Genomic DNA, 12,604 nt, shown 5'->3' on the forward strand with positions numbered 1-12,604 from the left:
AAAACGTACACTAGTGTTTAAATTTAAAGGAGGTTATTAGGATATTTTGTACTAAATTAGTATTTAAATATTAGTTATATATAATTTGTTAACATTAAGTTCAATGCATTTATAGTTTATTTTAAAATTCCCTATGGGGTTCTATTTTAAGTCCCTTTGTCATTGTTTCTTATGAGAGGATATTACACTACCAGTGGTTGGCCATGTGTGGTGCTGGATTCACTACAGCTCTGAGCTGAAGTATATCTACAGCTGTTTTGGGTCTTTTTTGATTGTAGTAACTATAGATGTGCAGTTTCTGAACAGCAAAAGACTTACTTTTTTGTGGGTGGATGCATTTCCTTTCCTAAACAGCTCACTACCCCTTCACTACTTCTTCGTTAACCACTCCTCACTGCTTTGTAATCCCTCTCATTTATCTGTAAATATAAATATTCCTAATTTTCCAACCCTCCCACATTTAGAAATATGACATATCTAGGTTAGTGAATACCATTTAGTAGTGCTTAAGCTAGTACTAATGTAGTACTACTAAACATGCTAAAAAATGCAGTTCACGAATAGGCCTGCATGAAATCCTAAGAAAATAAATCACTATCCTGCTCCCCTTTTTATGCAAACGTTTGGCCCTTGGTTGTCAGTTAAAGATCTTTAAAAGTCATGTTAAATCATAGTGTGTGCTTGATAAAAAGCCAGCTCACTTACCCCAACAGAGGAAAAATATGGATGCTTACCATAAAGATGGATTATCCATTACCATCCTCTCAGAAGGATGAGAGATTAGGGTTTGCGGGATCCCCTAGAAGATAAACAGATCTTTATAAACAATGATCCTCTGGAAATGGCACTGCATGGAGACCATTTAGAATAATGATTCCACCTAATGGATTTTTGTAATTTTCTCCATACCTTCTTTCAATTGATCTATGCGGGTTGCAGAACACATTGTAAAGAATGTTGAAACAAAGGAGGCCTAAAACCTCTTCTGAGGATTCACTGCCGCTAAAGAGATTTGTGACTTCAATTTATCATTTATATAATGAGGAATTTAAAAGTTTTCTATTCAAGCATAGAGTTGGTAGAAATCTGAGTGTTTGGCAAGTTCCGGCGGGACTCTGTTTGTCGCTCTTGTTCTTTGGTTGATTTTCTGACACTTCATTGGCAGGTAACAGCAGTCTGGCTGGTGCAGAGCTCTGCCTCTCGATGAACAGATCAACGTACTGTGGGTTTGGCACCCTCTCTGCCCAGAAACCCCAGCTGGAGTCCACAACAATGTGGGCACTTATGGTCATTGCCCAATTGTTAGCTGGCATTGGAACAGTGCCCATCCAGCCCTTTGGAATCTCCTATGTGGATGACTTTGCTGAACCCAACAACTCACCTCTCTACATAGGTAAGTACCTGAGAGGAAGAGTGTTGCCACTGACTTCCCCACTAATTGCCTTTTCCACAGTCTCTTTCAATGTACCTTTTTCACAATCACTCTCAATGTCCTTCTATCTTCTTTCTCTCAATATTCACCTCTTTCATACCAATCCCATCTCCTCTTTCTCTAACCCTCTCTTTCACACCCTTTCAGTCACTTGCACTTCCATCTACTAGCCTCACACTAGTGCAATCCTGGATCGGGCCCTCATAGTTCCCTTTTTCTGGAAAAAAACACCTACGTGCTGTCAACATTCTCTTAGCTCCTGCACTCCAGGAAAGAACTAAACCATAAGCTCTTCTCCACTTCTCTACAATCCAGTAACATTTCAGGATATATCAAATAGTAATAAAAAAATCCCACTTTTTGAAATAACCTCTCTTTCGCTTTCACTCATACACCTCACACTTTTCGTTCTCCCCAGTATTCACTTTTTCTCTTTCTTTGCAGCAATCCTTTTCTCTGTTTCTGTTTTTGGACCAGCAGTTGGTTACCTCATGGGGTCAGCGGTTCTGCGAATATTCGTGGATATTGGAAGAGTTGATATTGGTGAGCCTATTTATGTACTTTACCCATAAGTGTGAGTGCATATACTCTCCGTTGTGTACAGGCAAGACACAGTGCAACGATTGTCATCTTTCTTACAGTACTGTGAGAGATTGACAGTTATTAGTCACATTCAGATGCCATAAGAACATAACAATGAAATGCTTGTTTAAAAAATGTAGAGAACGAAAAGCTGGAAAAAACTGTAAAAACCTTGTATCACTAACTAAACCGTACAAGAACTTCTGGAAATGGACAACAAATATATGCGAGTATGAAGAATGGAGAGATGAACTGTAGTATGGGAAAAGAGATTACTCTATCCCCAAAAATGATGTGTGATGAGAAGATGAGTTTTAATCTAAAATACAGTATCAAAATACAATCTCCAAAACAAGGCCTATAATTTGAAATGCTTATTGCAAAATAGGGATTTCCCAAGCAAGTATAGAATTCTGAGACTGTATTGATAATGCGCCACCTTTGTAGTTAAATACTCAAGTTTATTCAAGTTTAAACCCCAGTGCGCAGACCTTCATTCAAAACTTGTCATTTCCTAGCAGCAGCTGTTGATCCCAGAACCTCTTAGCATTCTGGAATCAGAAGCACCCGCTTACTAGTTTCTACTATTTAAAGCAATTTACATAACACAGCTTCCCCTGCTAATCAAAAAATAAATTCAATCATAAAACAAAAAATGTAAAACTTAACAAAGTTAAAAACTGAAAGCTATACCTGTAAAATAAACTAATTACAAAGGTAAAAACTTATAGCTATATCTGTAAAATAAATAAATTACATCACCACCCTCTCCTTTATACACTTTACCTACTCATCTCTTACATCATCCTCTTCTTCACACACAAAATGTGACATCCATTTAGGTTTTCTCCTCCTTTTCCCATTTCCGTTCATTTATGAACCTCTAGTGCCTAGATCCAGATCATTATCATCAACATTGTGATTGTTATTGTTTGAACCAACATCACCGGCTCCACAGCTAGTCTTTCCACTATCATTACGTTTCTCCCTTTCTAATGCCAATCTGTCCCTTTTTTCAGAACCCTCCTTGCCACTTAACTCTTCCGTTTCCTTCTCACCTAAATTCTCCTCATTACCACCATGAAATGCACCTTGTCTTGATTCTTCATCCTCACCTCTTGACAAGTCAGTAATATACAACCTCCTTTCTCCCTTTAGAACAGCAATTCTCTTCAAATTCCAAACCTTACCATTATTTAGCAACATTGCATTTCTCAAAACTTTAACCACTTGCAAACAGTTCTGAAAATTGACCTTCACCTTTTCTTAACTTCCAATATTTCTTATCTTTAAGAAGCATTCCAGTTTTTACTTGCAGTTCCTTTACAGAGCTCCTCTCACAATAATACATTTCCTCATACGTACTATGGGTATCTCAAATTCTTTTCTGCAATTCCTCAATAACAATCTTGCTAAAATGTGAATCAACCAACAATTCCGGGTTTGTTTTTGTCCTTGGTTCTCTACCCCTCATGATCACAAAAGGAGGACAACCAGTCATTTCATTAACTGCGGTTCTATATGTCCATATAGTCTTATGATTATGTAGAACCCAATCTTCATTGTTTCTCAATGCCTGCTGGATTGCCCCCTTGAGAACTCTGTTGAACCTCTCAATCATGCCATCCTCACTGGAATTATACAATGATGTAGTGCAATGTTTGATATCCACTCTATCAAAATAAATCTTAGCCTTGTTGGAAATAAAATGCAAACCATTATCTGTTATTACATACACAAGTAACCCTTCACATTATCCATAAATTCCAATACCTCCTCAGTATCATCTCTACCCACAATTTTTACCACTGGCCATTTGAAAATCAACAAATACGTCCACTCCAGGCCACCAGTAAAATTTCTTTAGATGGTACTTTGTCCTGACTATGCCTCCATAACCCTCATGACATTGTTTGGTAACAGATTGTCTTTAAAAAAAACTGGAGGAATAACTCTACCCCTTCATAAGTCTTTGTTACGTTAAAGAAGATTGATTTCTTATTTCCCAGAAATTCTTAAACTCAAAATTAAAAGTTATTTTCTTTGGCCATCCATTTATTATCAACTGCATAACCTCCTGCAAAATACCATCCTTCTCATACTCTTCCTTCCACGTCTTTTTCCCAATAACAGGGATACCTTCCTCATGAATAAAGGCAGAATGGAAATGTTTCTGTTCATCATTCAAATCTTCCCTGATCTGTAGAGGCATTTTTGACAGAAAATGGGCTGTCACATTTTTCTTTCCTGACACATACATTATCTTGAATACAAAATATTGCAAGCGCATTGACATCCAGGCAATACATGCAGATGCCCTGTACATTACCTCTGCAGTAAGCAATTTTACAATGGGTAATGATCACTTTGAGTATACACAACTTTCCGATACAAAGGATCTGAACCGTTCTAAAGTCCAGACACATGCAAGAGGCTCTCTATCACTGAGAATTTTTCCTCAGTAGGAGAAAATGCCCTGGAGGCATATGCAATTATTATTTCCTTGCCCTCTACCATCTCTTGGGATAGTATTGCACCCATCCCCATGGAGCTTAGGTCCCTGGTGACCACACTCAATAATTTAGGTTTAATTTAAAGTTACTTAAGACAGGAGCAGTCACTATATTTCTCTTAATACCATCAAATTCTCTTTGACACTCCTCATTGCATTCAAATGTACATAACGTATTTAAAAGCTGTCTAATATTGACCACTTTAACTGCACAATTTTCCACATACTTTGAATAATATTCCACTGAATCTAAAAATGATCTCACCTCTTCCTAGTTAGTTGGTGCAGGGGCTTCCTGAATAGCCTCAACCAACTCAGGTTTGGGATTTACACATTTTCAGCTCAACACGTGACCCCAGTATGTTACAGATTCAATAGCAAATCTGCATTTTTAATATTCAACTGTCAAACCTTTCTCACTCAAAACTGTTAACACTTTTCCTAGCACTTCATTATGCTTTTTCTTGTCTTTACCATAAATCAAGATATCATCTTGGAAGCATTTTATGTTCGACAAATTTCCAAACAAATGGTGCACCAAACGCTGAAAAACATCTGCTGCCGAGATCAAGCGAAATGGCATTCTCCTATACTGTAGCAACTCATAGGTGTAATGAATTCTGTGACTGCCTTACTATCCTCATGCAACAACACCTGATGGAATGTGGCTTGTAGGTCAATGGTCAAAAATCAAGTGGCATCTTTTACCAGAGCAAATATCTATGTTATTTTTGGTAATGAAAATCTGGCAGGGAAGATAATTTTGTTGAGATGGCATAAGTCCACACATAAACAGATTTTTCAATTGCTACGCCATGCTACCACAATAGGAGCAATACAATCTGATGACTCTACCGACTCTATTATCTCTGCCTCCACCAACCTTTGCAATTCTCTTTCAACCTCCTCCCTGATGACAATTAAAATATTTCTTGCTTTATGTCCCTTAGGACAAGGGTTGGAAGGTGGGTCATTAGTTGGGTGGCCTGCACAAGTAATGGGTACCCCACATGACCACCACTGGGAACCAAACACCCCATTGTAGCGCTTGATTATCACAGTGTAATGTTGCATAGCAGTCCAAGGCTTACTTAAGGGAGGTGGTGTGGGCTAGTAATCCCCATTCACGAGCACACAAGCATGACACTCAATAAATGATTGTCCAGTCTGTGCTTTTTCTTTTGATAAAGTAAAAGTACATTTACTGCACACACACTACTCAATACTATGCAACTATTTACAAATATATACAAATTGATGGAATTACTCTTGGATGCCATTGTGTAATCTCTCATGTCTCCCCTGAGGGGAAATATAATCCAACAACCCACAAGGCAAAACAATCCCTGGTATCCCAATGCAACATTTGACTGTAGAGTGACAGCACCAAAATCTGGCAAATAAGTACACCTACTGTGTGAGAAAGTGGTTATCAATCTCATTACACAAATCAGCTTTAAGAAGGAACATATAGAGGCATGTTTACATACTTCAAAGGTTAAGATTGCTTTTGGACTACTTTTAGATTAGTTTGATTACTTCTTGGTTATTCTTAATAAACCTGGTGTAACGCCAAACCCTTGATTAACCTGGTGTAATACCATTTTACACCCCCTAGAGGGTGCAGTCTCAAAAGCAAAGAACAAAAGTTCTGAGATGCTTGTGCTTTACAATACATTGAAACCCTTGAGGGGTTATGAGTCCTTTGTCCCCCCCAGCCTAGGGTGGGGACACAACGGTTGCCTTGGGGGGACGCTGCGTTGATCCTGCAGCTTCCTCTTGCAATGGGCCCATCTTCCTGGGGCCACCAAAAGCTGAGCACACAGCTCAGAAAGACTTGGGCCTCGCGAGGCCTTATGGAACTTATACATACCGAATGACGGCTCTCCCGTTGTGCCGGGGAGAGCTGCTTCGAGTTTCTTTTGTTGTGTTTCTCTTCTTGCGGCCTGGTGCCGCATTTCCTGGTGTCTTTGGTGGAGGGCAGCGCGGGGAACCCACCCTTGGCTGCCTTCATGGTTGAGGGGGCATCCGGTCCCACCCCGACACACCCGTCATCCTGCCTCTTTTGGTGTAGGGCAGAGCGGGGAGCCCACCCGTGGTTGCCCTCATGATTGGGGGGTGCCGGTCCCACCTGGACACCCCAGTCAGTTGAGTAATGTTGGTGAGCGGTTCGGGGAGCCCTCCCCTGGCTGCTTTCGCCAGCTCCATGCACTGCCAAAACCTCCAGGGGCTGCTTAGGATGCCGGCCCTTCTCTGGGTGTCTGCATGCTCCTGCAGGCAGCAAGTGCTGCTGCGGTGGCCGTCGAGACCACCTATGGGAATGAGACGGCACTCCCCCTCCTCTCCTGCTACCTCAAGGCCCTGGGAGGGGGTCCAAGGCCCCTCCTCATAATTACGGGTAGCACAATGGCGCTCCCCACCTTCAGCCTCTTTGTGGGGCTCTGGGTTGGGGTCCGGGGCCCCTTTGGCTACTTATCACAAGTGTGGGATGGCACCCCGACTTTCTCTTCCTCGTGGGGCCCTGGGATGGGGTCCGGGTCACCAGCTCCATTTTCCATTGGTCTTCGGCCGCCGGCACTCCCTCAGCCAGCAGCCATCATCACAGGGGACGTGACAGCATCCCCTGACTATTCTTCTTGGTGGGGCCCCTTGATGGGGTCTGGGGCCCCCTTCGGCCATTGTCATGAGGAGTGCCATGGAGCTCCCCACCTTTCTTCCCTGTGGGGCCCTCCTATCTCCTCTTCACCGGGGTCGCTATGGCAGCCCCCAGCTTTACTTCATTTTGAGGGCAGCCCCTGGGCCCTAGCCCACCCTGGGGGCATCGACCGGAGCAGCAGCGGAGTCCCACGTGCTTTGCTGCTTGCTCTGAAAGAGTTCAAAGGTCACAGTCCTTCTCCTTGGGATATCTCGGGCCCGAGGGCCAATTTTGATAGTTCTGGTGTTGTTTTGCTCCTGGTGATGGGCCCATGACACCAGGAGCCCTTTCGTTAGGCCTCCTGGCCTACAAGCATCCCGAGTCATAGGGATCCTGTCCCACTAACTCCCTGCACCAGCCTTCCTTCTGTGGGTCCTCCTTTTCATCTGGGCAATGAACTCCCCTTGCGCTTGCCCAGCCTTTCCTCCAACTAGTCCTCAGGGGGAGTAAGGGGGCCTGAAGTCCTTCAGGGGCAGAGTCCCTGCCCCAGGGGGCATTCAGGGGGTTCTTCTTTCCAGATGTCCATGACGCCTAACTGCAGTCTCAGTGTTCAGCAGTGAAGCACAGCCAAGAGAGAGAGCTCTCCCCTGTGCAGGACCTTTTAATGGGGGGGTGGAAGTGTCCAGCAAGCCTGCACCTCTGGCCAATCCAGATGTGCCACATCACTTCCTTGCCCCTGTCTGCTCCTTCCTGCACAGTGTTCTGGGATAGCTCAAAATGGCGTTGTCAAGGAGCTAGAGCCACATGTGCTCTGAAACTCAGCCCCTCCTTCCAAAAATTCCTTTCAGGGCTTCTCCGCCCTTTTCTTGGCTGGGGCTGACAACTGGCTGATTGATGCAAGGTCCTACTCAGGCAGCTGCATCGAGCAGTAATTGACCCTAGTCCTGAGCTGAGTCAGAGAAAGATGCCCATAAGTTGTACAACTATGCTTTTATAACCTACTGCATCATTATTTTTCATACAGGTTACAGTGTACATTTTTGTGACTCTGGTCTCAGTGAGCCCTAGGGGACCTGAGTTATGCCCTAGGCCACTCTTTCCCATTTAAATTTAATGGAGTGTCCCTAGAGTGAAAAGACAGTAAGCACACCGATGTTGACGTACTGGAGTGTCCCTACAGTAAAAAAAGACAGTAAGCACACTGACTATCTCTCAGCTGTGTACACCCATCCCATGAGGCCTACTCCAGGTCAATACCCAATCTGCATAGTTCCTTCTGCACCAGGCTCCCTAAGCGCAGTTCTCGGGCTACGGATGCCGAGAACCCTCCTGGCGCAGCCCTCACATGGGTATGCACCGTGTAACCAGCCTGGGGCCTCCTACCCTTCAAATCTTTTCATTGAATATATCAGGAAATGTCTCCAATATGCTTTTTACAACAATCTCTTGCTCATCAATAACAATTAAAGGTTCTGAGCTGTTAGGCTTAAGTGTTATGTGTATATTTCCTTGATCATACCCCCCTAAAAATGAGGGCTCTTTTTTGCCATAAATAACTCTCTGTGGTTTCTTGTTTTTGAACCTAAAAATCAGGGATCTATATCCCAGTAAATCTATTGTTTCACCCGAATATGCTTGTGGTCTTATGTCTGGTTTTTCTAATGTAGAGTTAATTTTGGTCAACAATATTCAAGATGAAAGACCCAAAATCATCTTTGACATTATTATCTGCACTGTTTCCTCTTCGCATTAACTTTTATCCTCTACATACTTCACCTTGTTATTTTTTCTTTTACATACTTTCGAGAAGTGCCCAAATATTCCACATGTGGTGCACTTTTGGTTCAACGCTGTACATGTTTTACTGTACACTAAATACATACTACTGTCACACTTTTAACACCTTCTCCGTTTTTGCCTAGTGTTCTAGATTCAGTCCTAGATTCACTTTTAGATTCACTCTTATGAACTTTGGTACCTTTTTGACTATCCTGTTCTCAAATTTGCTAACCGTCTCCACCTGTTTTTCATTAACACTGGATTTGAGGGCCTACGCTCTTCTACTCGACAATTCTGCCTTTCTAACTATGGCTAAAATCTGCATCCCTATTTACCAATAATATCTCCTGGACTGCTGGATCTCTACCATTCATTACTACTTGCTCTCCTACTCATTCTTCTTGTATCACTCCAAACTTGCAATCTAGTGCAATATTCAGGTAGCCGTTCTGTACTCATCAATTGGTTTGTTAGGTTCCTTTTCCTCTGAGAAAAATTGTGTCTCATTATACCCATACACATATCACGTGCAAAATAATGATCAAAATCACTTATAGCCTTATCAAAACCATTCCCATCACCTCCCCACCCATATCTTTAATCATATGTTCATACACTTTCAATCCCTCTGGACCAACAGAATGTAAACATATCCTCTTCTTCTCCTCTGCTGACATCTTCCCTTCTTCATCTATCATATAAATATAGTTGAGAAAGTGTGGTTTCCATTCAGACCATTTGGGCGAAATGGCGTACAAAACCACAGCTCACCAAAATATAGGGATAAAAGGCTGCTTTAATGTAACAGGTCTGACAAAAAACAGTAACCTTGGCATTAAGCCTTACAAAACTAACCCAACTCACCCCCACCCTCTAATAAACGTACCTCTCATCAATGCCCCAGTCACATCCCTATCTTGACCCGACCAATCCAGTACCCATCTGTCCTGCAGTCCACCTTATGTATTTACCGTTCCCTCTCATTTGTTCCTTCTCAAAAATCCCTGACCTCACATATTTGTACATCCGTACCCCTTCCCCCCCAGAGAATGCCTCTAAAACCCACCCCCCGGGAAAACCCTACGGCGTTTTCCTGCCCCACACAAAAGGTCGTTTCAATCACGATCCCACAAATTTTCTCCTAAAAGATCTGCAATCTGAATCCGGAGTTCTAACAAGTAATGTTCATTACCCTTAAAGGATAAATGAACCCTGTACTGCCTAAACAAAGCTACATCCACATGAACAGTCTCCTCATGCTTCAAAACAGAAATCCCTTGAACATGACAAAAGCCCCTCAACTCCCTATTTATCTTCTTATGTTGCTTTTCAATCCCCATGAAAGTCCTCGCACCTCTCCAAACCCGCCTTGGCACTAAACTCCATCCATACAATGTGTCCCTGCCCACTTCTCTTTTATCCTCAATAAATCTAACTTCATGGCCTTCAAAAGACCAACACATGATAAAGCCATTAAATCATTCTCCCCTAAGTGTAATACCAACAAAGCCGGACAAAACCCTTTGCTCCAACCCTTTAGAGAAAACACTTAACAATTCACCCCATCTCATACCACTTTTCCCCACCCAGCAAATCTTTATTCTGGCCCCATCCAATCCCAATTGACGACCAAAATGTCTCGATGCAGCATGCTTCTCTGCCCAACGAACGAAGGAATGCCCCACTATCCAAACTGAAAAACCTGATCTGTCTGGGCCAGCAACACAACCTAGAAAGTTAAAACACACAATTAGCCCATGAGAAAATTATACCAACCTGCAATCTAACAACGTTTAGTAGGGCTTGACCTAACGTAACGCCTAAAACAATGTGACCTCCAGCGGCCCAGTTTCATGATTGCACCGTCAGATTTCCCCAATCTTTTAGCTTCTGTAGCATCCCCAGTTCGAAAAGAATGAGTTCCATAAGATTGTGGTGTCATCCCCATATAACAATTGTTTTTTTCAAAACCAAAACTAACTGGAAAGGCTTTTAGAATGAACTGTCCTGGTGAATAAATACAAACCTGGAATCCTTCAGCAAAATTCTCCTAAAAGAAACACAACAATATATTGGACAAGCAGGGGGATACGATTATTTCATAATAACATCATGCCACACCCCAACTGATCATTTTTTAATGTTTCCAACCACATATAAGTAACAACCGATCTCATACGCACATTAGAGCTTAGAAGACCTGCCTTAACCTTGTACTCCTAAAAGCTCAGAAAATCTAAAAGCCCGATGGTACAACCATCACATGCACAGTGACATTAAAACCACCTTCCATGGTGAAAAACAGATTTCCTTTAGAACTAAAATGATATCCTGCAGCAACTGGACAGTTACCGGGTGCATCCGATCAATCCTTGCTCCCCCTTCCCCAGCCCAGCCTGGAACAATTTTTCTGCAAATCTTACCTTCCATTGGATCATATCCCTAAAAATACTCATGAAAAAAGAAATACCTGACATCTTACCCATATGGTTACTGCCTAAAATCCTGACTCAATCTGCTTCATAATGCAGCGAACAGCATCCTCCCTCCTTTCTATGTAAACCCTTGGCCAAAAACACCCGTCTGACTGCACCTGAGTGTATAAATTCTGACCAAGCCTGATCATAACTTTTGCGGGTAGACAGAGCCATGGACTGCTGAATTAACTCTAAAATCCTCACATTCCTAGCTCCCACAAGTCCCAGGGGCCTGCTGTCTTCTGCACATCTGCTCCCAGTGCGATCCCATGGAATCTCTGGCACTGTGAATGAGATAGCTCATCAGTGATATCATTATTTACTCCCAGAACATACCTAGTTTTAAACAATATATTACACTTCAAACAGTTCAGTAAAAAACACCCACAACAACCTCAGCACCTTCTCATCCTTTGCCTTCTGGAAATTCACCAAATTGACAACTGTCTGGTTATCCACATTGAATACAACCTTCCTGTTAGCCAGTGTCTGCTCCCCATAACGAAAAAGCCACCACCAAAGGAAAAAATTCCAAAAAGGCAATGCTATGCCAGGCTACTTTCCAAGAATCTGGCCAGTTTTCAGCAGCCCAATGACCTTCCCAGAATAAATCAAAGCCATGTGCATCTGAAGCATCAGAAAAACATTGAGCCTGCCAGAACCAGTCATCATCGTCACAAAACAAAGTCACCCCTTTGAAATCTTGCAAAAAGAAAGCCACATTTTCAAATCTGCCTTCACACTGGCACGTAGCTTCACACGATGGTGAGGTAATACTGCCCCACTGTGTGCAAAACCTAATCTTCTACAAAAGGCCCTTCCTACTCTCACCACCCTGCAGGCAAAGTTCAAATGACCAAGCAAAACCTGCACCTGTCCCAATTCTATTTAGGTTTCTTCACTGATTCTTCCAACAATGCAATGAGCGTCCTCACTTTCTTCCTTGGCAAACGCACCTCCATCTTGTTAGAGTCTAACTCGATGCCCAAAAAATGTATACAAGTTGTAGGCCGTTCCATTTTTTCCTGAGCTAACAGAACACCAAGACAAACTATGGCATGCTGAAAAGACTTCAAAGCTCCTTGGCATTCCCATGATCCGGCGTGACCAACCAAAAAGAAATCATCCAAGTAATGTGCCACATACTTACAACAACACCGTGATTGATAAAACCACTGCAAAAATGA

The 12,604-nt window shown here is 42.5% G+C and overlaps 1 protein-coding gene across 1 annotated transcript in view; it reads left to right on the forward strand.

Annotated features, from left to right (window-relative positions):
- SLCO2A1 (solute carrier organic anion transporter family member 2A1) overlaps positions 1 to 12,604 on the forward strand; it is a 403,388-nt gene that overhangs the window by 246,016 nt on the left and 144,768 nt on the right. Inside the window, exons 4-5 of the mRNA XM_069213584.1 lie at positions 1,166 to 1,393; positions 1,877 to 1,975. Of these exons, the coding sequence (XP_069069685.1) occupies positions 1,166 to 1,393; positions 1,877 to 1,975 (327 nt within the window). The remainder of the gene's footprint in view (positions 1 to 1,165; positions 1,394 to 1,876; positions 1,976 to 12,604) is intronic.

Source organism: Pleurodeles waltl, chromosome 11 (assembly GCF_031143425.1).
Source record: "Pleurodeles waltl isolate 20211129_DDA chromosome 11, aPleWal1.hap1.20221129, whole genome shotgun sequence".
In the NCBI taxonomy this organism is placed as follows: Eukaryota; Metazoa; Chordata; class Amphibia; order Caudata; family Salamandridae; genus Pleurodeles; species Pleurodeles waltl.